The sequence below is a fragment of the Bombus flavifrons genome, chromosome 14, assembly GCF_040668555.2.
Source record: "Bombus flavifrons isolate JBK064 chromosome 14, iyBomFlav1_principal, whole genome shotgun sequence".
NCBI lineage: Eukaryota > Metazoa > Arthropoda > Insecta > Hymenoptera > Apidae > Bombus > Bombus flavifrons.
The window spans coordinates 11,909,245-11,934,265 of record NC_138455.1 but is presented as its reverse complement, the minus strand read 5'-3'; the positions used below and the strand labels follow the sequence as shown (position 1 = coordinate 11,934,265).

The window sequence follows — 25,021 nt, the reverse complement described above, 5'->3', positions numbered from 1 at the left end:
AACTATCGCTCACGCGTGCATTTTCGGCCGATCGCCCGCCAGATATATGTATACGTTCCGTGTCTTCCATACTCAGCCGACTGCGCATCGTTCGCTAATCTGACTCGCCGTGACAAAACCTCGTTTCCTATTGAAATTAACTTGGTCCAACAAAAATTCTCTATCTACGATCTCATACCGCGAGTATCGATAGCGTTGTAAGGATCGATACGCGGCAAGCCAATATGGAATCGTGTAACGAAATTACGAAAGGGAGAGAAATCGCAAAGATAAACGACGCGATCCTGCGAGTAGAGAATTCCTCCGCTTCTTAAAGGGATTAACCGAAAGGGCAGCGAGACTAGTCGGTTTGGTGATTTCGCGGCGACAATGACGGCGCAGGCTCGACTAAAAATCATTCTCCGTTTCAATTACGCGGCTTAACGACGTTCGATGTAACAAATTCAAGTGGCGGGTCGAACAATGGTGGAGCGTGCGTACGCGGTGCGGTTCCCGTATCGTTCGAAGCCAGAAAATATGTGTATAGATCATATCTCTCCTCTTTCCTCGCTTTATCCACGCCGATACAACCCCTCTCCGCGTCTCAGCCCACCACCCGCCAACACGACCGCTTCATCGTCCCGTTCCCCTCGTCGGCGACGGGTGGTTTACCCGTTGTAAGTCGACAACTCACTCCATAAACCCGTGCTGCGCGGTGCTGTGTACTCTGTACACTGCGGCGAGTTTGCACGCCAACCGAAACGGAGGGAGGGGAAGAGAAAGTGAGAGAGAGACGGAGACAGACAGAGAGAGAGAGAGAGAGAGAAAGAGAGAGAGTGAGGAGGATCGAAAGGAGACGAGCAAAAGGTAAAAAGATCGACGAGGAAGGTGAAGAAAAGGAAGGGGGATAAATACGATAAGAGCCGCACGATAATTCCACGCTTGCTCCTGTCTCTTCGCCGAACAGATTCAACCCTGCCTCTCCCGTTTGTCTTTCCTCTATCCGGTCGCTATATTCTTTGCCGATCGAAGGACTCGTTATGAAAATGACCCTTGTTCCTGTTCCTCTTTTTCCAGAAGAACGTTCTTTCATCTTTGTTCGGTAGGTTTCAACTTTTTAAACAAAATGTACATCGTGTCATAGAATCGTGACAGACGTATCCGTATCTTTCCTAATAAAATATTCATGGCGTTACATAATTTCTAGAAATACGTCTCTTCGGATAAATAGCCACGCTCGATTCTCTATCCGAGGATATAATGGCGATAAATCGCAGCGCTGCTGTAGTTCGCGTAAGAACGCGTCGCTCGAAAAAACCGAGAACCAGTCCAATTTGTAGACAAGAGAGCGCGAGAAGGCGAAAGAAACGAAAACTTTTAGTTAGATACGTGGATTTACTGCACGTCTGGGTTAGTAAAGCACGAAAATGGAAGCTGGACACAATGGGGGCTAAAAGGGCGTGGAAAGAGTGAAACGCGCCGCGGTTCCTCCATAGGGTAGCACTTTGCGAGCGAGATAAGACGCGAGAACGAGTAGTGCATTTGCGAGCGTAATCGTAGTAAGTTCGACATCTCGGTTTACGAGTTTCCTGTACCCGCAAAAATCCCGGATTTCTCGAAGTGGCGCGAATGTCGTTGCGTCATTCGGTGCGTGTCCAATAATAGCGTGTTCGAGAAGGCAGCGCTCGTAAATTATAGAAAATTCCCAACATATTTCCGTCAAGCGACGACTACCACGATCGTGTCTAAATAGAACTGGTCTCGAGAGATTAGCCGCGAGTGGTAAGCGTAATTCCTATTCCAATTCGGTTGCTTTCGCGAGATTCATCGCTGACGCGAAACAGTCGAGACACCTTCCTCCGATCCCTGCAGATTTCTTACAGAACGACGATTGTACAGTTTTAAAAAGCAACGGTGATTCGCAACTTTGGCCGATTCGCGTGAAATTTAGTAGGAAATTTAGCACGATGAAACTGGAATAAAATAATTTTCAGGCATGGAACGAAATAGCTTCTCGTGGATCGACAGCCGCGAATAGGATCGCGAAACGGTGGAAAGCAAACGAAACGATCCGCGTTCGAACAAAAGGTGCGACGTGGTAAAATAGCGTGCGGCAAGCAACCAAGGAAGAGACCAAAGTAGCACAAAGGGGAGGCAAGGGAACGAGGAAGAGAAGGAGAGTGCAAGCCAAAGAGGCATTGGCTCGTGTGCTACCAGCAACAGGTGCCCGTCAAACAACGTTCAACGTCTCTAGCAAACCGTCTCTTTCTCCCTCTCGCGCTGACCTTCCTCCCTTTTTCCTTTCTTTCTCTTTCCCTTTCTCTCCCATTCTTCCCTTGCCTCGCACGCGATTCCTCGTAATTGATTCGTTGACGAGACAGCCCCGTGCTCCCCGTCCAACTGGCGAATCGTTCAACGACCGATCTTCACAGTCAGATTCCACTAACGGTCGAAACGTGTCCGCGTCTAATCGCGTGTTTGACGATTCTCGTGTTGCTCGCGTTACCATTGAGCCGCCTTATCGAATACGACACATACCGGTCGGTTAAAATACCCTCTGTCCCAAAGTTCTTCGTCAAACTCGTTGCGAGAATAGTTACTCCGTTAGTCTTTGATATAATAAAGGAAGAATGAAAAATATCGTATATTTTCAAATATTCTATTAAGAGAATATTTGAAATTAATAGTCTATTAATTTCTATTAAGAGAAAACACGAAAAACCGGCGGAATAAACGTGACAGAGACCAGTCCGAAAGGAATCGCGATCATTTCGTAACGATTCGACGACCCTCGAAGATGCGAGCTGTAATTTGGAATCCTGAAGAAGGGTTCGACGATGGTTGTGTTGTTAACGAGTTCCGTCGGGATATGACAAAGGGCGAGAAACGTGGCTAACGCGCGACTACGTGGGCGCCAGCGAATCCATTCGCTGGTTACCGAAATTGTCGGTTTGCAGTAGCGAACCGATCATTAGCGAGCATGAGCCGCACGATCAAATAAACGATACAGCATTCTTTCTGCGAACTGGTCAACGGCCGTTATCGGAATCGAGAGAAACCGTGTGTCGTTCCCATTTCGGGAGGGACTCGTTTTCGTAGCTCGGAGGATTGCTAGCAAATGCACAAATTCTCTTTCTAGCAGAGACAGGCGGAGACAAACGGGAAAGATCGAGTATTTCTCGTTTGCATTCGCGGCGCAACACTCGGCTGACTCTCGAGATATGCGGCCGATAAACGTCCGGGGGAGACAAATGAATATCGAAAATTGCTCGTAAAGCTGTTACTTTGTTTGACGAGGCCCGGGAAAAATCGCACGCCGGTTCATTTATCCTATACGCGCGATTGACCACGTCATGGAACAAGTATCTAATAATGTAACTGAGTTATCTACAATAGAAGCGAGTACTCGCCAGTGAACAAACTTATAGACGGTTCTGGAAACTTGGAATAATATTTTATACAACACCGCGCTCCCAATTATCGTGTTCGGACGCTTGGAGAACTATGTTTCACGTACGAACTTAGGTATAACTGCGTTTCGTAACTACGAAACTGCCCTAAAACCTTCGATCTTCGTGCAAGACGCAACACGACAAAATCCGACTAAATTTGCAATGTGCGATACTTAAATCGCATCAACTAGATTCAACGTATTAAAATTAATAGGAAACTATTGCGTTCAAATTTATCAACAACAACCGACTGTTATATTAGAGTCTAGAATAACGTATCGTAAAGTAAACGAAAAGTGGCAGAGCATAGTTACCCGTAGATGCTGAAGAACTAACAAAATACAGCACGTACACGTAGGTAGAAGTCACTCGATTCTTCGAAAAGACGTGTCCGTTACGGATTGGAGTTTTCGATCTTACGAAACGCTCGCGATACAAAAATAGCTGCCTTAATGGTCGCTGCTATAAACCTTCCGCGGCTCACAAGATATTACAGCGCAATTAAAAGCGAGGCCTAAAAAGTGGCTGCAGTTTAATTTCTTGGAGAAAACACCTGCGTTGCTGACATCGCAAACTCGCCTCGACTGCGTTACCAATTTATCCGTCAATCAAAGTCCACCGGGCCCGACCAACTATCGAACTGTACGATTAAGATTTCCGCAGAGGACCAATTTTGCTTAACTATCTGCTGTCGCTATCCACGAACGAACGATCGTACTCTTGTTGTTAGATAATTACGACTATTCTACGACGAACGCTGTTTATTATCCAGGAGTGTTAATCGGCGAATCTGTTAACATCGCAAGACCGATTCTACGTCTTCTTCGTCCTCCTACGGTGTTTGATAAACCAGGCTGAAGAACGGGACAAATCGCGGATGCCACGAGCAAGAGAGCGACCGCTCCCGAACGAGTCGCATCTGTTGTTGCTGCGAGGGAAGACAGAAGCCAAGAAACGACGATTGGAAGGCGAATATAAGCCGGACGAGCGAGCAGCAAGATCGGATCGAAGCACGATCCATGGAAAGTTTAAGGTGGTCCATGCGACCGATGGTTCGCGCGAGTACGTGCCACTTACACGGGAGCTTGGATCTTTGGTTCCTCGATGCGGTCACGAAATTCCTCGAGGCCACGAATTAGCGAGAAGCCATTCAGGCAGCCATAGCGCGAGTCATGGAGGCGAACTGGAAGGGCTCCACGGTCTGGCGACCGTAGCACGCGACACCATATGGTCTGCCCGATACCCATGACCCCCCTATGCACAAACACGCCTTCCTCAGTCGCTCGGAAAGATACGACTCGAAAGATCTTAACCGAAATGGACGACGGAACGATGCAACCACGCTGAACTTCCAACGAAAACTCGACCAGATAACGAACCGAGAAATACTTTTTTACGAGCGTGTCGCGAGAAACGTGGAACGACCGGTCACACTCTGTTCTGCTTTCTTCCGACCGCTCCGTTTACCACAGGTCAATCGTCATGAAGAGCAGATGAGGAGAATCGCGGTTTCGTTCGACGAAATGATTTCCTCTTTTACGTTTCACTCGATTCGATCTCGTCGTCTCCGAGCTAAAAGTAACTGCTCCATTTCAGCTTCTAGGGTGGTACATATTCGTATTTCCAAAAAAAAGAAAAACCAACAGGGTTTGCGCTGTTTCCTTTCGAGACAATGCGCCATGGTACACGATGGTTCGGAAACCCCGAAAGAAAAAAGAGGGGTCATGGTGTTGCGAAGAGACGGTGGTAAAACTGGACGATAAGTGAAACTCCCAGTGGAGCCAGCGGGAACACGGGTTACGGCACCCTCGAGGACACTAGAACGCTCATATCCTAATAGAAACGTAATCGCGTAGTCCTGCACGCTGAATAAATTATTAGCAGGCTTACGCTACGGTCGAGGGTTCGCGTAACACACCATATCGCCTGGATTAACGACGATCTGCACCGTGGGACAGTCGAGGATTTATTCGCTCGTGACTCTCCACGCTTATTTATTATTATTTTGACCCCATTATCCATTATCGTTTCGCGATTTTTCGCCAAGCATTGTTTCACGAGTCGATACCTCCTTTCCCATTAGATAATCACCGTATCAACGATCATGTATTCGCTTTTTTCATTTACTATTGTCCGCTAAAGATCACGGACACGTGAAATCGTTCGCAGACGTTTCGACGCGGTTTAATTAAAAATTCTCTACGCTTTTTAGCCTCGATATTAACGACAGCTCGCGATCGATCTGAACGATGATCGGAATCGTAATGATTAATCTTATTGATCGCCGCCGAAACGGCCGCGTTATCGCGCTAATTTCCAGGAAAACGTAGAATCGCGTGAGCAGATATTTTTAATTCCCGGCAACCCTGAACCTTCGCAAACCTTCAAGAAACTTCAGATATCCAGCCTGTTCGATAAATTATCGATCGAAACGCTGTTACCGAGAAAGTTCGTTACGTAAAAAGAGAAAAGAAACGATTTTTATCGAGTTGCGATCAAACCAAACGTGTCATTCGCGACACAATTTTTTTAGCACACGACGGAAAGTCGATCTTTTGGCGATTGAAAGTAATCGACGTCGAGGGAGAGTGAGAAAACACCATCCACGACCCTTTTCCAACCCCCCGTCGATATATTTACCCCTGTTTGCCGGGTAATCACGGAAGTGGTAGTTTATTGACGCGGCTACGATGTGCCTGGAATCGAATAGACTCCGTACGATTGTTGGACACGAGCCGTGAAAGAGAAAACCTACGGATAAGAGAAATTATAAACCTCGAATATCCTCAGATTTATCTCGCGATAGATCATTTAAGAGGATGCAAAAGAAGAAGGATTTAAAGAGGCGCGACAGCGTATTTGATCATCGAGGAGCAATTTGTCCCAGCCTCTTTTTCTTCGCGCTCCAAAGGAGAGTCACGAACGCGGACGACAAATATTTAACGCCCTCCTATCAATCGATATTATATTCCATTTACCGAAAGCCCGGTCTCTCGCTCGCGTACGCGTGTCGCGTTTTCGAGGTTACCTTCGCAGAACCACTACGCGGTAACCGGCGAAAGTATTCCGACGCTTCTACAGTCTTCTTACGAACGTACAATATTACGCGATTTGTACGAGACATTGTGAAATTTTGCTAGCGCCATGTGCAATTACATCAGTTAGATTAGCAGTAAGCGTTCAAACACATTGCTGAGTCATTATAGCTGTCCCCGCTTTACGATCGATTTATTATCAAATCGAAATTCCGACTTTGACCAGATTGTAATCTGAAATCTGTGACAGTTAGATATCCGGAGCGACCAAATTTTATTATCGCTATTATTGTTGTTATCTGTTTCATACGCGGAAATAAACTCCTACGAAAGAGCAAATATAAAATACAAATATCAAAGGTATTCGCGAAACGAAAACTTTTAATTTTCCCTTGCTCGGTCTTCCAAACGATTCGCGGTTTAGCAGTGAAAGAGCGAGATAACGATCGGTGAGAAATAAAAATCGCGGCGAAGGGGCCATTCGATGGATAAAAAACGAGGGGCGTGTGACCATCGGGGATTAGGTTCGTGAGAAACAGGCTGGAGATCTCCAAGTTTTAACCCGAGCTGGACTCTTGGTAAAATCATTATACTCTATAACTCTGCTCGTAAAGATTACGATCATGAGCATTCCCCGAGATCATCCGAGCGTCTTCCAAGAGTCGCGCTCGAGGAACCACGTACTAAAAGAAAGAAAAAAAGAAAGGGGGGGGGTAGCAAAGCGTAATTTACGAGCTAACCTAATTCTATCGTTTTTCCGACACAGACTTTTATCAATCGCGCCGCTGAACTCATATGGTTGCGATACGTTCGAAGCCATTATCGAATCCCGATGTCGGGACAGGAAACACATTTACTATGGACTGGCATGCGTTTATCGAATCTTTTTCGAGTCACTCACCCAGTGCTGCGTTGTCACGACATCGCCATCCGCTCCATCGAGGGCCTGTTAAGTAGACGAACACGAGATCAGTTCCCATTCCGAACATTCGAAAAAAATGATTTCACGGTTGCATGGAAATGTGACGAACGAAATTAGTACATGCAACGCGCAAGCTCGAAATTTCGCGGTTCAAAGGAAAATAGGATTCCTCTACTTTCTACTACGAGACGAAAGATACTTACGTCTTTCTTCCTTTTTACGGCTGCGGCACCTGAAACAATCGAACGATACGCTTCATTTTCGTGTACTCTTTTACATTGCGATCGGATACAGAGAAAAAGGACGAAACTGACCGGCTGTCGAATTTGGTAACCGTGCTCCGTTGCTGCCGGTAGGTGCTGCAGGGTTAGCAGCGGGGGTGGGCGTCCCCACGGAGGGCGGTACACCTCGGCTCCCAAACGGAAAGTACGGGGAGTCCGGGGGGTAAGTGGCGCCCTCGACACCTCCACCTCCTCCGCCGCCGCTATTTCCACCACCACCCCCGCCACCCCCGCCTCCGCCACCACCTCCACCTCCCCCTGGCCCCCCGCCTGGCCCTCCTGCCGTTGGACCGAACGTTCCTCCACCATACGTCTGGAAAATCAACATTTTTTCCTCATTCCCGTACCGTTACCGCTGTTTAACGTTGTTTACTGTGCCGTTCGACTGATTTTCGACACTGTGTTGTATACGGCCAGTGATATAGAAAGGGACGAATATGTAAAAATTCTCGGAACGATTGGATCGATTTTCACCGATCAGGATTAGTGGAAGAGACACGAGGAAGAAGGCAGTCGAAAGAAGCCAATGGAAGGCGACTTCACTAAACCTATCAAAATCAATACTTCTTATCAGGCATGGTTTAACGACTGCCGATTAGATACTATTCCCTGGTGCCGTAAAAAAATCTCTGCTATCTCCGTTTCCTCGGACAAACCTCGTCAACCATTCGCATGCATACGCTGTTTTTTTACGTAATAAGCCGAAGAAGAAATTGTTTCGAAAACGAGATTCCGACATTTGCTCAACGACGAGACCTGCAAATTTTCTGACACGGATCGCCACGAAACATCGATAGTAATAGCCGATGTAGGAACGGTCGTCGAGGCGAGACAATTGAAAATGTCGGAATAATCTGTCGAGGCTGGATAAGACTGGAAAAGACTGCGGGCGCGAGGTCGACCGTTTGCTACTTACGCGTTTCGTAACATCGACTTCTGTTGGAACTGCGGCGAACATCATTTTCCAACGTTCCTTTCCCAAATGAAACTCGTGTTTCGCGTAACTCGCGCAAAAAACGCTTCGCTCCGATCGTTCCTCCAGAGGCGTAACTAATTACCGATCGCCGCGAAGGCTACGCGAAGGCAAAAGAAATAGATGGGCAGTAAGCCATGGAAGAAGGAAGTACGAGGAACTTTATCCACACTCTGGGATAACTTTTCATCCGAGCTCGCTTAACCCCCTGCGACCTTCCTCGGTTCCTTTGTTCGGTAGAATGTATATATTAATATATGTGCGTGTTCGTGTGTGCATGTACACGTACATAAGCGTATAAATACATCGTCGCGAACGAGGGAGAGGGTAAGTGATATTAAAGCCGGAGGTTGACGGCGCTCAACCCTCGCGAAATTGGGTAATTCTTACTTTCTAGACAAAATGAACTTTCATCGTTCCGTGAATTAATGTTGAAAAAAAAGAAAAAGAAAAACTCGTTTCTCCTAATTTGCGAAAAATCTTGCGTGACGTTCTTGAAAAAGTTTATATATTTTTAATAGCTGAAACTACGAACGTGCGAGGAGATGATTCAAGGAGAACTTTTTAAGAACGCTTAACGGATGCTGTTCCCTTTGTTACCAGGATTTAAAGAAATTAAATCCCGGCTTTACGGATAAGCTACTGGCAAGAGAGTGGCGTACAGTGTTTTTAGCGGAAAATTTCAAACACGATGAGAACCGCTTCCCAAAAAATATTACTCGGGATAAAGTTTTGGGATTACGTAGAGGGGTATTCGAGGGAGCGCCGCGAGAGAGAAGAAGAAAAGGAGTAACTTTTTCTCGGATAAATTTGCCTCTACGACTGCAATAATTATTGCGCTCCTGTTTCTTACGTAATCCTGCTTTATCTTAAGATTCGAGATGGTCAACTCTGGAGGGGAAGAAAGATCTTACATTCACCCTCTGAACATCATCCAGTTTCCCCGCTTCGCGTTTCGAGAATAATCGACGAGTAAAAATAAGAAAGGGAACCAGACTTACCATCCCATTGTCCATCGTGTGGCCATACGGCGACTGGAAGCCTAATTTTTCTGCAACAGACAAGAAGCCAGGTTAAAATCCATTCGTCGCGATACAAACAAGTATACATAATGTACGACGAGTTTCATTATTCTATGCAAAGTTTGGGACTGTATCGTAAGACGTTGAGGCTTGGATCACGCGAACAACTCCATCTTGCTATAAATTTCGCGTGGCAATTTTTCGAGGCTCGGAGTTTAGGTAACTCGCAATATCGATAATAATATTAGAAACATACGTTACTTCCAGACGCAGTACCGACAAAAACGGGAGCGAAATAAGACGAAGACTAAGCTCTGATGCCGTAGTGGAACGCGTGGCAAGCGGAGTCGATGCAAAATTAATGCCGGGCATAAATTCGCGCCCCGTCTTTATAAATCAAAACCGCGATCGCGTTAAGAATCCAAGCGGGATGTACGCGTTTTCCGCGTTGCGGCTGCGACGCATGCAGAATAAACAACGAGATAAACATTACGAGGTTTCCGCAGTCGAGGCTTCATCCGTTATTAATGCCCACCCCATACACACACGCGCCTACAGACAGACGAGAACGTGAATCTACGTGCGCGTATCTTGCACAGAATTTATGAGCATCGGCTGGATTTACCGGTCTCGAAAACCACCGCGCAAGAATTCCGATTAATTTTAATTCAACGATATTTTAACGTTACACCCTATTATTGCGCAATTCGATCGCCATCCCTTCAAGTTCGACCATCCTCGAACGTGAGATTTGCCGACGATCCGAGGACGTATTAATTATTCCAAGTAATTTACCTAGCGATTCAGAGAGAGAAAGAGAGAGAGAAAGAGAGAGAGAGAAATTCTCTTACTAAAGCGGTAAAAGCGGAAAGTGCAGCTGGTTGATAACTAGCCGAGAAAAGGGAATGGTACAGAAGGAGTATATCATATTACAGAGGACGGATATAGCCGTGCGTAGACGATAGGGCGAGTGTCCGACTATGCCACGATCGGCCGAGGTAACTATGAATCCTAACAGTTTCGGCTTGCTCGTGACATGTTTGCCGAAGCGTGCAGTACCGAGTCTGCAATATCATGCATCAAAGTACAAGCTAAACCATGGTCCATCGTGTCATCCTCAGAGCCGGTGCAAGCCAGCTCGACCGTTATGACGTAGTGTTGAGCACCGGGCCTTCGTGTCACGACTAGTTCGTCTTCCACGCTGGCTCCTGCCGGCGTCACCTCTATCGAATATTGCTCGATGAAGAATTACTACGGATTCCGCTCGACGAGATTCCGGAGTTGCTGCCCTTGTCCGACTTGCCGACCAAGTGTGTTTCGCTCGCCACGGAAACAACGTCCGTGCCCCTGTTCCTCCACGATTTACAGTATTCTATGCCAGTATCGCTATTAGAATCAAAGATCACCGGTGGTAAGATAAAGACTACCGGCAGAACAGTAGTAAATAAGATACCATTGTAGCGAACCATCGAACCCAACTCGCTGCTCCGTGCCATGCGTATCGCTGACAGGCCACAGCGACGTCGGAAAAATTACAACGATCCAGCAATTTTCCTAAAAATTATCTTGCCACGTATTGAATTAATATTACGATAAAGAGATATTACTGCAAGATAGCGTTATGCGTAATATACAGAGATACCGCCGCGGCTCCTGATAAGTGTTTTGCGCGGTGATCATCTGTTCCACGTGTGTCGTTCGATTACGTCATCGCAGGACAAATTCGCGTATACTTTCCTCGACAATTGCCCGAATCAGATCAAACTGTTCTCGCTAGTTTGGGGTTAACGCATACGCATATTTTATTAACGTCCATGCGCCGTCGCTACAAATCCACTCGAGTGCCCGCATATTCTAATTTTATACTACCATTTATATAGGATAACGTATGTGTATTATAATAATATAAATTCACTTGAACGTTGTGTCACGTTCCCACGTATCTTATCTAGCAAACGATTAACGTTTTCCTACTTTTAACTCTATATACGAGAAAGGGAATACGAGGATCGCAGAAAGAGGGAACGCGAATGTCGGCGGCGAATTACCGGCGCCACAGCCGGCCACTGGTCGCCACGATACCATCTACACGGATTTCGGCCGACATCAATTCGGCATTACAGCTCGCGAAATGCGCGACACAACCTCGAAAACCACGCGCCACGCCGCGTTGCGCGCGGCGACCAACGATTTTCAGCGCGCGAGACACGACCGCGATTTGGTGGTCAGCCTGCTCGGCGTCGTATATCAGCGCGCGACACCATCGAATTAGAATTACCTAAAATTATTTTCCCCCGATCACAGTGTTGTTACCTCGCGTACATCCCTCTGCAACCGCTCCGTTCTATTTTACTTACGCGTTCCAACGCAAAAATCTGTGGAGGAACAGAGTCTAGGAACGAATAACGATACTCGCCTAAGAATTTTATTATATCTTTCCCCTCTACCTCGAACGTACCACCAGTCGGGAAAAAAGATAAATGGACAGCTAGTGGGAATAAGTACGAACGATGTTTCGTGAAATGCGGCTTGTTTACGCAAATGTATCGATTTTCAATGATTTACCGAATAATCTACGACTGTGTATCGCTTCGACGCTGTTTCGCGAATTCGCCACAGAGTCGCATGAAAGAGAAAGGAAAAAATATCGGCGAATATTACGTGCCGCGAAAATGCCAGCCAGCGTTTCGGAGTTTTGACGATCTCGTAAAAAAAAAACGCGCGCAACGACTAAACGTTGAAAAGCAAGCGCGGACATAAAAAAAATGGTCGCGAAAGACAAGGCACCGCGAAACGGTAGACCGGCGTATCTGCATTTCCCGATTCCGGAGAAAAGCAGCGAGAAAGGTTTCCGTGTTGAACGTGCAAGTTCGAGCGAGCCACGCGATACGACTGACTTATCGTTCGTACTAATCCACCTCGGTAAACGTCTCTAGACGTCAGCATCCGGTTCTCATCTAGCCGATAGAACGAGGTGAAGTTAAAGAACAGGTGGTAAAAATGCGGCTTCGGCCTCGCGAGACGGGTTAACGAAGAAGAGTTTAATTAACGAGGCGCGATCCTTTCATATAACGCAAAATTTCCATAATCTAGGGACGATCGAGGGATGCGTTAAAAGACACGATTACACGCTCGATCGAACGTGTTTAACGTGGACCAGAATTAAGCGACTGTACTTTGACCCCGGATGCCAGCGACAGCTTGACCCGACCCTTGATTTTTTCCCTTTTTTCGAAAAACGATCGGTCGCCTGATCGGCGTGGGTACCTTGCTGCACTCTGGCCAAACTCCGACCAAAGGATCCTTTTCGTTCCCACAAGCAACCGATACTCGCTTGAACCGCGTCATCGCTGAAGCAGCAACGCGCAACTTTTTGTTGTTGCTGCACGTTCCAAACGACGCCCAACAAATATCAACTTGTAGGAACATTTTGTTCGCGTTGTTGAAACAACGTAATAAAGGGAAGATTTTGGTTTTGTCTCGGTTTCGAAACGGCATGTGTTCCTAGCAACAAGTTGTCTACGCGCAAATGTAAACTAGAAATATCGATCATGCAACAAATAGCAACGTGCGTTGTAAAACAGTCAGCCAACTTTACACACCGAAGAAACAATTATTTCCGTCGCGACGATTCTTAATTCTGTTTCTGATCTTTGCCGCTAGCCACAAGCAGCAACTTTTATCAACTTGTAGCTAGCAACAGGAACACGAAGAAAAATGAAGCATCATCGGGTAACAACCAACGACTCTTTCGAGAAACGCGAAACACCGGCAAAACTTCGTCGCTGTCTCAGCGAGGAACCACAGCTTCGTGATGTAGGACCTCGAGCAATTTGCCTCGTAAGATCGAGCGGAGAAAGAAAGCTGCCCGAAATCTGGTCGATCGAATTTCTAACGTGTTGTATCGCCACCTGTTGAGAGCACGATTAAACCAAACGTAAATGAACGCGGAGAAAAATGTGACGGCGAAGCTTGTAAAAACGGCGAAAGAAATAATGAAACACCTGCGCGCCTTGGAAAGGCTTAATTCGATTATCTCCCTCGAATAGTCGCTGCATTTTTTTACGCCCGCGTGTAAATTTTAATAGTCGTCCTCGACGTTTCGTGACGACGTTTCAAGAAATCAGGATACGACTGACATTCCCAAAATACAAGATACAGCGTCTGACAAAAGTATTCGAATACTTATAGAAACTTTTTACGAATACATCACGTGTATTATAGGAAACATTTTGAAATTTCATCTCCACCGTAGCGAAACATTTCACGATAGTATCGGACAAATTCCGAAACAAATCTGAAAACACATAGTACATAGAATACCTATAACCTGCAGAGATTACTCTGCACTTATTATGTGTTTCAGATATCTATTCGTGCTGTATGCTAATCTTTTTACTAGATATATGTACATTTGCGGTAAGCGTCTTGCAATAGTCGTAACTTCTGTATAAATTTTCAGATTCGGCTCGAGAATTCTTCTTTTCTTTGTCATATTTGCAGGACACCCGATACGTATACCGCCACTACGCAGACCCACGCACCCCAACGAGCGATTTCTATGGGAGAATTCGCGTGTGTACCATGCCGGTGCACGGTGCCACGCGACCCAAAAGGGTGTTCCAAGTTCCCGCAGGTAAGCGAGAGAAAGCGAGCGAGTGAGCGAGCGAGAGAGAGAGAGAGAGAGACGCACGGACAAAGAAAGGGAGGAGAGAGAAAGAAGAAGGGAGGAAGGGAAGAGAAAAAAGAAGAAAAAAGAAGTTCGCGGCCAGCAGAGAATAGGGAAAGAAGAGGAAGGGGGAAAGGTTTGCCACCCTTGGGGCCCTCGACCCCAATGGTAGAGGGGATACGTACACCAGAGGGAGGAAGAATAGAAGACCAGCAGAGAAAGAGGAAAAAAAAATGTGAAAAAGAACTCAGGTAGACACTGGTGCTCAACCGAACCAGCGCTCTTACTCCGATCGAATCGTTCGATCGATCTACGATCGTTTCTCTCTGTTCTATCGCAACGACGATCTAACGCTACTTAACACGCGGGTCTTACGCTATTGTCTTGAAACGTTCAGCTTAGACTCGGATGAAATTAGTATTCGAAGGAATTTTTTATGCAGGTTTTTATATCTCCAAGTTTCCAAGCTGTTTGCAAGGCCAGAATTTCGAAAGCTCGCTCGCAAGGCCACAGTGGAACCAGCGTAGTGAAAATAATCGGAAGAGCGCGTGCATTATACTTATACATATAATATCCGAACTTATTCATCGGCTCTGAAACCGCGGTGTATTACGAGTGTACGGCTAGGTACACGGATAGGTACAAGGACCCCACGAATGTGAGCGAAAAATATAGAAATCGAAGTCGCGAAACGCGGTGGCCGATCCAGACAAATTCTTCGAGTACCGATGGACTTCGCGGAAATACTTCACTCAGGATCGATGCAGACGAGCCACTTTTTCTCGGCAGTTACTTGTTACTATACGGAGAGCAATGCACGCGTAGCAACCAAAGAATACTTATCGTCAGGTGTGTAAAAGTCGTGTATGTACACATCTATATCAATGTACGTATACGTACATACGATTGATACAAGTATAATCGAGCCTGCATCGATTCTTATTCGACGTTCCAATTGCAACGAAACTAATTAAATTATCCCTTGTATACCAATCAGAGCAGGTGAAATCCGAATCGAAGAGGCTGATGCAAGCTATCGGAGCGAGTATTTTGAAACCGTTACTTTCCGTAGCGGAAGATAGCAGGAGCAGCAAAAATTTGGGATAAAAAGAGTAGCAAGCCAGCGACCGGTACGTATCAACGCGAAGAGACGAATCGAGCGTACGATTCGCGAGAAGAAGCGAGGCTGGCTCGAGCGTGATATTCGCAGTCTGAGGAAAGGAAGCGCTGCAAGAAGAAAGAACGAAGGGAAAAAGCAAAAGAGAGGGGGATAAAGAAAAAGGAAGAAAAAAGGGGACCGTCCGTTGCGGCGTTTGGATGTAAACGGAACGGCGAAGGTGTATTTTGTAGAGGAGAAGGCTGGCTGCCACGCGACCATGGGCATCATGGTGGGGATGCCGTGGTGCCAACGGGCCCCGCGGGACCAAGAGGGCTATGGCTCCGGCAAAAGGGACCGAGTGGAAACGGCAAGACGTGGACAACGAGTAGGAGAGATGGAGAAAGAAAGAAGGAGGGGAATATAGCAGCAGCAGCGGCAGCTGTCGCTGTCAGTGCCCCCCTTCGTGTTACCCTAGAAGGGGCCCACCGGAGGACAGTGGCGCAGGCCACGGGGGCTCCAGTGGCTCTCAAACATCTTTTTAATACATTGGCAGCAACAATTACAGATATCTGGTTCCTTCTGACCGGAACCGTTTTAGCCTTGGGCGGATAGCGATAAGATTGTTCAAGTATAGATAAATATATTTCTTTGCTGTTGTTCTTACGTGGAGCGCCATATACGATTCACGCAGCCCACACAACTGAAGTTTCTCACGGCAAGCAATACATCGCGTTCATTTTTCTTAATGTTTCTTTTTCTCGAACCGAACGAAAATCAGGGAATAATTGGGAGAAATAAATTGACAGAGGAAAACGACATAGTAATCGAGTCGTTCGTTGGACATAGAGGGGAATCTGTCTTCTCAGAGCGCCATCCTTTACAGGTGTCTTTTACAGGTTTATAAACATTGTAAAACCAAAAATCACTCTTAAGTTTTCTTGAAATTTCGATCTTCCTCGTGATCAATTTCTACTTCAATTTAAATTCTCTCGAAATGTCGACCTAAGCGCAGACCAAGAAATAATCGAACGAGACTGATAGAGGAAAATGGTCTGAAATGTTCCTGAAATGGATTATCCGTCGAGGGTATCGTTTCGCGAATCCCTTTTGTTCGTGTTCCTTGGACAGAATCCAACTCGATGTCTCCGTAAGAAAAGCAACGATAAACACGAACGACGTAGCTTAGAATTTTAGCTGCTACTTTTTAATTTATGGATGTTTACGCAAATTCATATTTTTGCACATACAAATGAAAGATATTTTATAGATGATTAGTACAGATATTTTATAAATTTGTATATTCATCTACATTCTCGCATAGTTTTGCAAATATATCAGTAATCTATTCGTCAGTATGACGAGTATGAGTATGTTCATTTAACGTATAGTTGTCCAGAAAAGCGAACGCTACGAATTTTTATACATTCATGGGGTATTTAAAGATCGAAAACACGTATAGGATGTACATAATAACGAAAATACATAAAATACCCAAAATACAAGACCTGTTGTAATATTTAATGGATGAAACGAACCTCCTCTGTCTAAGTTTCTACTTTCTTCGTTTTTATATAAATACGAATTTTCATAAAAATCCACAGTCTGATGATAATCGTTCAAATACTTTCATGGGGTACTGTGTACAGAAGGTAAACCCAAAGTGAAAGATAGGATGCGTGCACATTGGCACGATTCGTCCGAAAATCGCGAGTACGCGCGAGAACAGGTTCACGGTTTGCCACTGGACGATCGAAAATGGTGAAAACGGGTGAAGTGCCCGCGTAAAGTAAAATCGCGTGGAAAAAAGGTGGCGAAGGTGCGTGCGTGTGCGCGCGCGCGCGCGAGCTCGTGCCGCCCATGGCACGTGGCATACACGTGCTCCGATTTCGTGCTGTCTCTCTCCCTCTCACTCCAGTTCTCACGACTAGGTTAACCCGGGTTTTCATTCACGGGTTCACGTGAACCAGCACGGCACAAGAGGACCACCAAGAGTATCAACGTTCGAGGTAGGAGCAAATCTTCTGCATCGCCTCGGGGTTGCGTTCAACAGGTGAGAGAAGCTGCCGCCATTTTCGCCTTCGCGTTTTACCAGATCACGCGTTCTCACGCGCGTTCGATGGTCTTTCCTTTACTCAGGGTGGAAAGGCAAGGGTGCCTTATAAACGACGATAGACGGAAGAGCTATTTCTTCTGAGAATTGCTTCCCGCTAGATCGTCGGAGCGAAGGAATGGTTGAGTGGGAGGGGGAGAGAAAGAGAGAGAGAGAGAGAGAGAGAGAATCGAGTCGAGGATGATCAGAGGGAAATTACAGGGCAGATAAAGTTCGATGGTCGAGTTTGACCCGTGGTATCTCGCGGTCGATGAGACTCGAAATTCCGAGGAATTTCGTGAGTCGGGGGCAGGCCATTGAACGTCGGAAAGTGACGCTGGTCGAGGACAGTGGCACCTGCCAAAAAATCAGAGCCCCCTTTTCGGCTCTGGCGCCAGGAGCCGAATGCACATTTGTTCGAGCCCCGGTGTCGCGTGTAAGCGTCTATATATGCCGTATATATACACGTACGCATAGGTGTGTACACGTGGGCCAAACTTAACGAAATCTGGCCAGATGTCTATTCCGAACCGTGGTGCAGGTCGGCGCCGTACAGACCCACCAGCGGCGCGCACTTGCGTGCATTTGTGCGCGAGCGTGAATGTCTGCACACGCGTTCGACCAGCCAGCTTTTCGCCGATTACGCGCGTTCACGATCTGTTACAGGTGGCATCGCTCTTCCTACCCGGCTTAAATCGGCCTGCGATCAATTTCTTCGTCTCCGCCAGTCTCGTTCCTTTCTTTCTTTTTTTTATTTTTTTATACTTCTTTTAGAAAGCGAGGCTACCTTTGGTACCTTTGCAACGAAAATAAGAATACGCAGATCGAGGATCTATGCAGTTATACAACTTTGAATTGTTAACCAGAAGAGACTTAACTACTATGCTGCGATAACAGACTGTGCTAGAACATGTTTGTCGCGCGTTATACCCAGATTTAATTTCAATTCGATTGCTGCCACAATTTATCCCTTTTTGTCGTTAATAATTAACAAAGAAACGTAACAGCGTGTAAAGGTTTCTGGTCAGATAGATTTTTCACTTTCGCTCTATTGCAAAAGTGATATTTCGTGAACTTTTATAACGAGCAAATGGAATATTTTAGAGAAATTAAATTACAAGCGAATTCCGTTTCTACGGACTATATTTATCTGAAGCTCGGCACCTACCGTATGAACGAAAAATTATCGATAATAAGGAGAATCGACGATCTTCTATTATACGAATTTCACTTGTCGTTCTCGACGCACAAACTAGTAAATCTATCCGATGAAACTTTTACCATTATAACGATAAATGAGAAACGAGGTTGAGAACAGCGAAGCCTACGCCAATGAGACAAGAGGATAGCAGGATATGGTACTCCATAGGGTGGTGCTTTCAGTCAAACTGCTAAGAGACTCTCTAGGACGATAGACCGTCTTTCCAGAGAACGTGATACCAACTCTTGCGGAGACATTCGGCGTAAGAAACGCGTATCCGTGGTAAGAGAAACCAAGGGAAAGGTTGCACGATTTTGGAGACTTTGAAGTTCGAATCGGAGATCTCGGATCAGAAACGGCTGATCGGCGAAAGGGAACGACAAGCGCCAAATATAGAGAAACGTCGGGAATCTTTTTTATCCGTCCAAGCTCCTTTCGGTAACCCAGTTCTCGCAGTGGCTAATGGACTTTTGCTCTTCACCGTAGAACATCGCGAATTTACCAAGACCAACCGACGGCCACCGAGAGAGAAATACAGAAAGAGCGGAGACACGAGATTGTTGGCGCGTTACTCTCGAGGGGAAGATACGGAGAGAAAGAGAAGGAGAATGGGAGAGAAGCGAAGAGTTTCAGGACGATGGCGTTTCACGCTGTGGCAAATTCATATCGACCATAACGGGAGCGCGGCGAATGGCGGCGTACGTTCGGTAACGAGGGACTTGCATTAGTCAGGAATTCGAGTCGCACCGTGCACTCGCCCGTTTCGCCAACTTCTCAAACACCTTCGCGTCTACTCTCCACTATCGAGCCAGCTAATCTAGTTCAGGAGCCCGAAAGTAAATCTCCATGCTTTGACTAACCTTCGACTCTGCCGCGTTCTTTCCTTCGTTTTGCGTCTAGTCGCCTTTCCTTATCCTTAATAATCATCTTAAGTTTAAGGAAGACTGCGTGATACGCGTGTTTTCTCATTAAGTGAAAAATAATCCTTCGAAGTGCGAACACAACAATTTCTGCAACATTTTAAGATTCGCGAACACGATTGCTGATAAATACGCGTCTTTATGTTACTGTTATCTCGATGACCTCACGATCGAAAGACGCACATTCACCCTCGAACGAAAAAATACCAGTGCATATTGAAATTACTCATATCGTCACAATATATTAGTATCATCCTATATACAAAGTGTTACGACTCGTTAAGCATTTTATCGAAGCGCATTTTTATCCTGCTCGCAGCGAGAAGATAAAACCCACAACAACCAACAATATCTACACAGATTTCGCGAAGAACGCAAAAAGAGAATCCTCTGTTTCGAGACGCAATAGATGCAAAGAGAGAGAGAGAGAGAGAGAGAGAGAGAGAGAGAGAGAGGGAGTGAAAGAGAGGGAGAGGTCGGAAAAATCGTGATGAATTGAAAGGCCGAGCTTAAATGATTACAAATTTTTCGCTAGTGATATAGCAAATAATAAAATTGAAGATAACGTACGAAGAGATCTCCGCATGACCTATCGACACTGGTGTCGCACGCGCGTATATAATACACCGCCGGCCATAAGTATCAGCGCACCTACCCGATTACATTCGATGCAAGACACCAACAAATTTTACTTTGTTCGATATTTTACATTATAGACAGATATAGTCACCTCGGGAACCAAGTTAACCGTCTTACGTTTAAAGGGCGTTGGCTTACTCTTTCCGAGGCGACTGTATCATGCGTATAGATATAACGAAATAAATTTCGTCCGGTTTTCTCAATTCTCTTGATAAGAATAGGAAATTGCATAAAAATCCGCGGCTTATTTATAACAGTACAGCTAGAAAATAAAAGTAGTCGAAAGCATTCGACTTACGCTAAATGTTTATAAGCGTGTTGATATACTTATGGCCGACGCTGTATACTACGCGTTGGCTGTGTATTATACGTTTCTGGCGTGTAAATGGAAGAGAGAGGGAAGGAGCGAACAAAGTTCGACGCAGACGAGGAAGAAACGATCGTGATCGGGAGAATACACGCGTGCACGACGGTGGGAGGATGCTCGTTGGCGGAGAAAGGGATTCAGACTAGGGCGTCGAGGGATGAGGGGTCGAGGGCGAAGAGGGGTGGAAGCAGATGCTCATCGGGCCCCTGCTGTAAATGTAGATTATGCTCATCCTTGATTTGTGTGTGCGCGCCCGTACATGAAACGCACTTTGGACTTGGCCTTCCCTAAGAAGAGGATCGAAAAGTTTCGTAGCCGAACCACGGGAAACTTTTCCCTGATTTACTTTCAGACCGGACAGCTTCCGGAATTGCAGCTACCGAAGAATAGCGCTAGAATCCCGCATCCTCTCCGTGAACACGGCTTTTCACGAATGGTTCGTTAACGAGTAACGAGTCGTTCGAACGTCTCGAAGAATAGAGCGCTTCGCGATGCAAGAAATCGAATTCGCGAGCTTTGGAAACACGTATGTATACACCTTCCGATTCTTCAATTTAATCAATATCATTCCGCATACGCGATATCAATTAATATTTCTTAAGTGCTCAAGAGGCCGATAGAAACGTATATTCGACTTCAAAAATAAATGGAAAGATAGTTTTGAAGCGAAATTGATCGATGACGTATCGGGTTTTAAAATCGCTTCCCTATCGCGTTCAGAAAAATTGGAACAATGTAAATTTTCGCTAATAACGTTAGTCGAAATATGCGAGAGGGTTCTAATGGTTAACGTTTATCGCTTCAATTTTTTGCTTTTTTATTTTTTTTATCGATTTAACGGATCCATAGTCTTTTTTATTTCGACTCGATAGATCGATGCACAGCCATCCTCTAATACTGTAATTGTTTTCCGCAACATACGTACTATAGAGAATCATAGCTGGGAGTCGTATACATTTTCATTCCCGCAGTTACGAAATCATCCGTTTATCCACTTGGAGTACCATCGAGAATTTTCATAGGCGATCCATTGCGGTACCAAGTCGTGTGCGAGGCGCGTGTGCGACCAATAAGCAATGCGAGAGTGAAGGAGAAGGCGGCAGGAAGACAGGGATATAGCGGGAGTGAGAAAAAAGAGAGAACGAGAGAAAGAGAGAGCACGAGGCAGGTGCATCACGGTGACACTCCCTCGATAATTCTCCTGAGAGAGAAACAAGGTAAAAAGGGAAAAAGAGAGAAATCGAAGGGTCTGTGGGATGGAAAGAGAAAGGAAGAAGGAGAGCTAAGTCACGAGTGTTGTGTCTGGAGCTCGTTTATGGTTGTTCGTTCAAACTCTCGCTCTGGGGAACGAGAGAGTTTCAGAAATGGCGCTCTTGGGTCAGATCAAATCAGCCGCGTTTCCCTGCGAGGAGGTATTATTCCCTTGTAATACTTGCAAGTCGCACGGATTCGTCGCTACAGTTTACGAGCTGAAACAGAATCGTCCCGTGGAAGATTCGATTTTCCAGCCATCACCGAGATATCGCATCGCGTTTCTTCATACCGAAATATCGATCCCGAACAAAAACATCGCAATCGGAGAAAGTTTAGGGAACGTGAATGAGAGTTGAGGCAAAGCTTCGAGACCACGCACTGCTCCGCCAAAACAAGCGAAAGAGTCTTAATAGATGCACATCGATCCAGATATCTTTACTTTCGGAGTTCTAAGCCTCTTTCAACTACCAAGTATCAACGATTAAAACATGTTGGAATATCGAGAGGTAAAATTTTCAAGATCGTAAAAGATCGTTTCCGAAACACCCTGTACACTCATCCGGTCAACTCATCATGGTCAACATTGAATAATTAGTGCTTACAGAAAGTATTTGCTCCTAAGTAAACGTATCGTGGACGGTGAACGCTTTATCGTGCCGCGGTTTCCCGAAACAAACTCCGCTTCAGGTAAATTTACTCGTGAGTCACTGTCTGATAATTTTAGATCGAATCGACCATTAAAATCTACGCTCGTGTTTTCGTGGCATTACGTGCAATTTTGCCGTTTGCCCATCCTGTCGTGCGAGAACCTTTGAGACGTATACATATGTATGTACAGTCCCATTAACGAACAAAGATAGACACGCTTCATCCAAATGGAAAGAAATATCTGTGGAATGTACGTTGGAGATTCCCCTTTATTTTTAGATACCCTTGCACTTGAACGATCGAGCCCTGACCCTTCAGATATTAAAACAATGAATGAGAATTTGTGGCCTGAATCAAATACTAGCTGCTCCTTAAGTTACAATTGACCAATACCATAGAACTACCTTTAATATCTACCTGCATATATCGTATAAGATTAAAGTAACGGGACAAGAATAACAAAATAAGATAAAAAACGTGACCATGTTCCTGTCTTAATAAAAGTAAGCGTTATTATTACCGAAAACGCATACACTATTTTAATAGCTGCAAAACTAAAAAATCTGCGCATCATTCCGATCGATTTGGTAGTTTCACTGCTAACGAGGCCGATGAAGTATAAAAACTTGAAAGAATGTCTGGAATAAAGTAAACGGTAATTTCATGCTGGTAAAGAAGTTTCAAGTTACTGGACTTTAAATCGTACGAGTTCAGGTAACTGGACTAATCTGAACGAGGCTTTATATCAAATCGTATACAATGTTTCCAGTCAAAGTGGCAATCGTTGAAATTAACAGGGGCGAAACGAGCGAAGAATTAACCGGATTGTTGGCAATTGGCGGTCGCCTCGTCCGAACAATTGACGCTTAACGAACCCGACACCGTGCGCGCTTAAACATCGGGAATATAAATGAGTAAGACGACGATCGATCCTAAACAATCGACGCGATATTTTCGAAATTATTCGGACCGCTCTTCAAACATCGTGTAAAACTCGACACGCCGTTCGGCCGGCGAATCGTATATCTAATCTCCGATTAAATACACGAACTCGCCGCGTGCATCGATATATCGATCTAACGTGGCTCGTCTAACAAGAGAAAGAAAAAACGTTTAATTTGGATAGTCGATCCTGTGTACGTAGTATATGTAGGTACTATGTGCGACACGAAACATTTCGTTACCGACTAGGAAGAGCATTTGGTCGAGGACAACCATGCACCACCTCCAGCGTTTTCCAAATAACATCCACAAGCTAAACAAACAACCGAGACTCGGTTTACCAACTATCCCGAGCGACACGCAAACAGTCGACTTTACAATTCCCTTTGAACAACAATTTTCGGAATGATTTCGTGGCCGACACGACCGACCAAACCTGCTACCCTTATTAACCTTATCGCTGATAAATCAAAGCTCGACAATGTCACCATATTAGATATAAATTTCGAAAACAGATAAGAATATTCGACCAGGAGCGTGATCAACATCGAGCGTCGATAATATCATCGGCGTTCGATCGGACAGGCACGTGCTGGAATTGACGTGTGTTAGAACTGTCGCGAAAGGATGGGAACCTCTTTTAAATACAGTTCACGCAACGACCATGGCGTAACAATGCTCCGAATTGTAAGAACTATTTCTTTCTCGGTCAACTACGTGAAAAGGGAAAGGCGGAAAAAGAAAAAAAGAAATGAAAAAGAAAGAAAGGACCGCAATTCCTACCCTCGAGAAGTCTCTCGAGGCTCTGTGCCAGTAGAAAGATTCCGATTTATGGTCTTTCTTATATTATGTTCGAGCGATTAACCTCTAACGATTCCAGCGGCGTCGCCGAGAGGACACGTGGTACATGATCGGGTCTCGGCTGTCTCGCCCAATCGGGGGCCAACTTTTGAAAACGAATATCGCCACATCAACGAACGTCGATGATACGCGAAATACATAATAATGCATTAATGTCTAACGTTGTTATCTTCAGTATTAGTCGTACGGACGCTTTACAAATGTATCACAACAGTTTCGATCGACTGTTGCACATGACAGCGAGCGAGAGAGCGACGAGTCTCCGATGTCTAGGTTATGTAGACTACATTTTTGACGTCTAGTACGCCACACGGACAATATGCAAATAATATTCGAGTTTAAACGAATGAAAGAACAATAATAGCGATACACGAAGCACAAGCAAGAGAACTGATCTCTCTCTCTCGTGGGGTTAGTTCACTACGACGGGGCAGCACTGTCCAAAGCACTGACAAGCAAACCAAAACACAGAACGGAGCGAGTCAGTCGAGAGAATCGTCCGGCACGGATCGTCGATGTGATCAAGAGCTCGATCGACCGAAACACAACACTCGAATTCTTCCTAACCCTTTGTAAAATGATTCGTTGACACAAGGGAACCACCAAAAGCGACGCTTGCTGCATTTAATGCACGGTGCTCTCGCAGAAGACACTAGACACAAGAGACT

The 25,021-nt window shown here is 45.5% G+C and overlaps 1 protein-coding gene across 13 annotated transcripts in view; it reads right to left on the bottom strand.

Moving 5' to 3' along the window:
• LOC138187065 (transcription factor 12) overlaps positions 1 to 25,021 on the bottom strand; it is a 109,477-nt gene that overhangs the window by 81,150 nt on the left and 3,306 nt on the right. For all 13 annotated transcript variants that reach the window (XM_069127522.1, XM_069127526.1, XM_069127523.1 and 10 more), the window contains 4 exons: positions 9,644 to 9,693; positions 7,703 to 7,982; positions 7,592 to 7,620; positions 7,368 to 7,412 (listed from right to left, as the gene is read on the bottom strand). In XM_069127522.1, the coding sequence (XP_068983623.1) occupies positions 7,368 to 7,412; positions 7,592 to 7,620; positions 7,703 to 7,982; positions 9,644 to 9,693 (404 nt within the window). The remainder of the gene's footprint in view (positions 1 to 7,367; positions 7,413 to 7,591; positions 7,621 to 7,702; positions 7,983 to 9,643; positions 9,694 to 25,021) is intronic.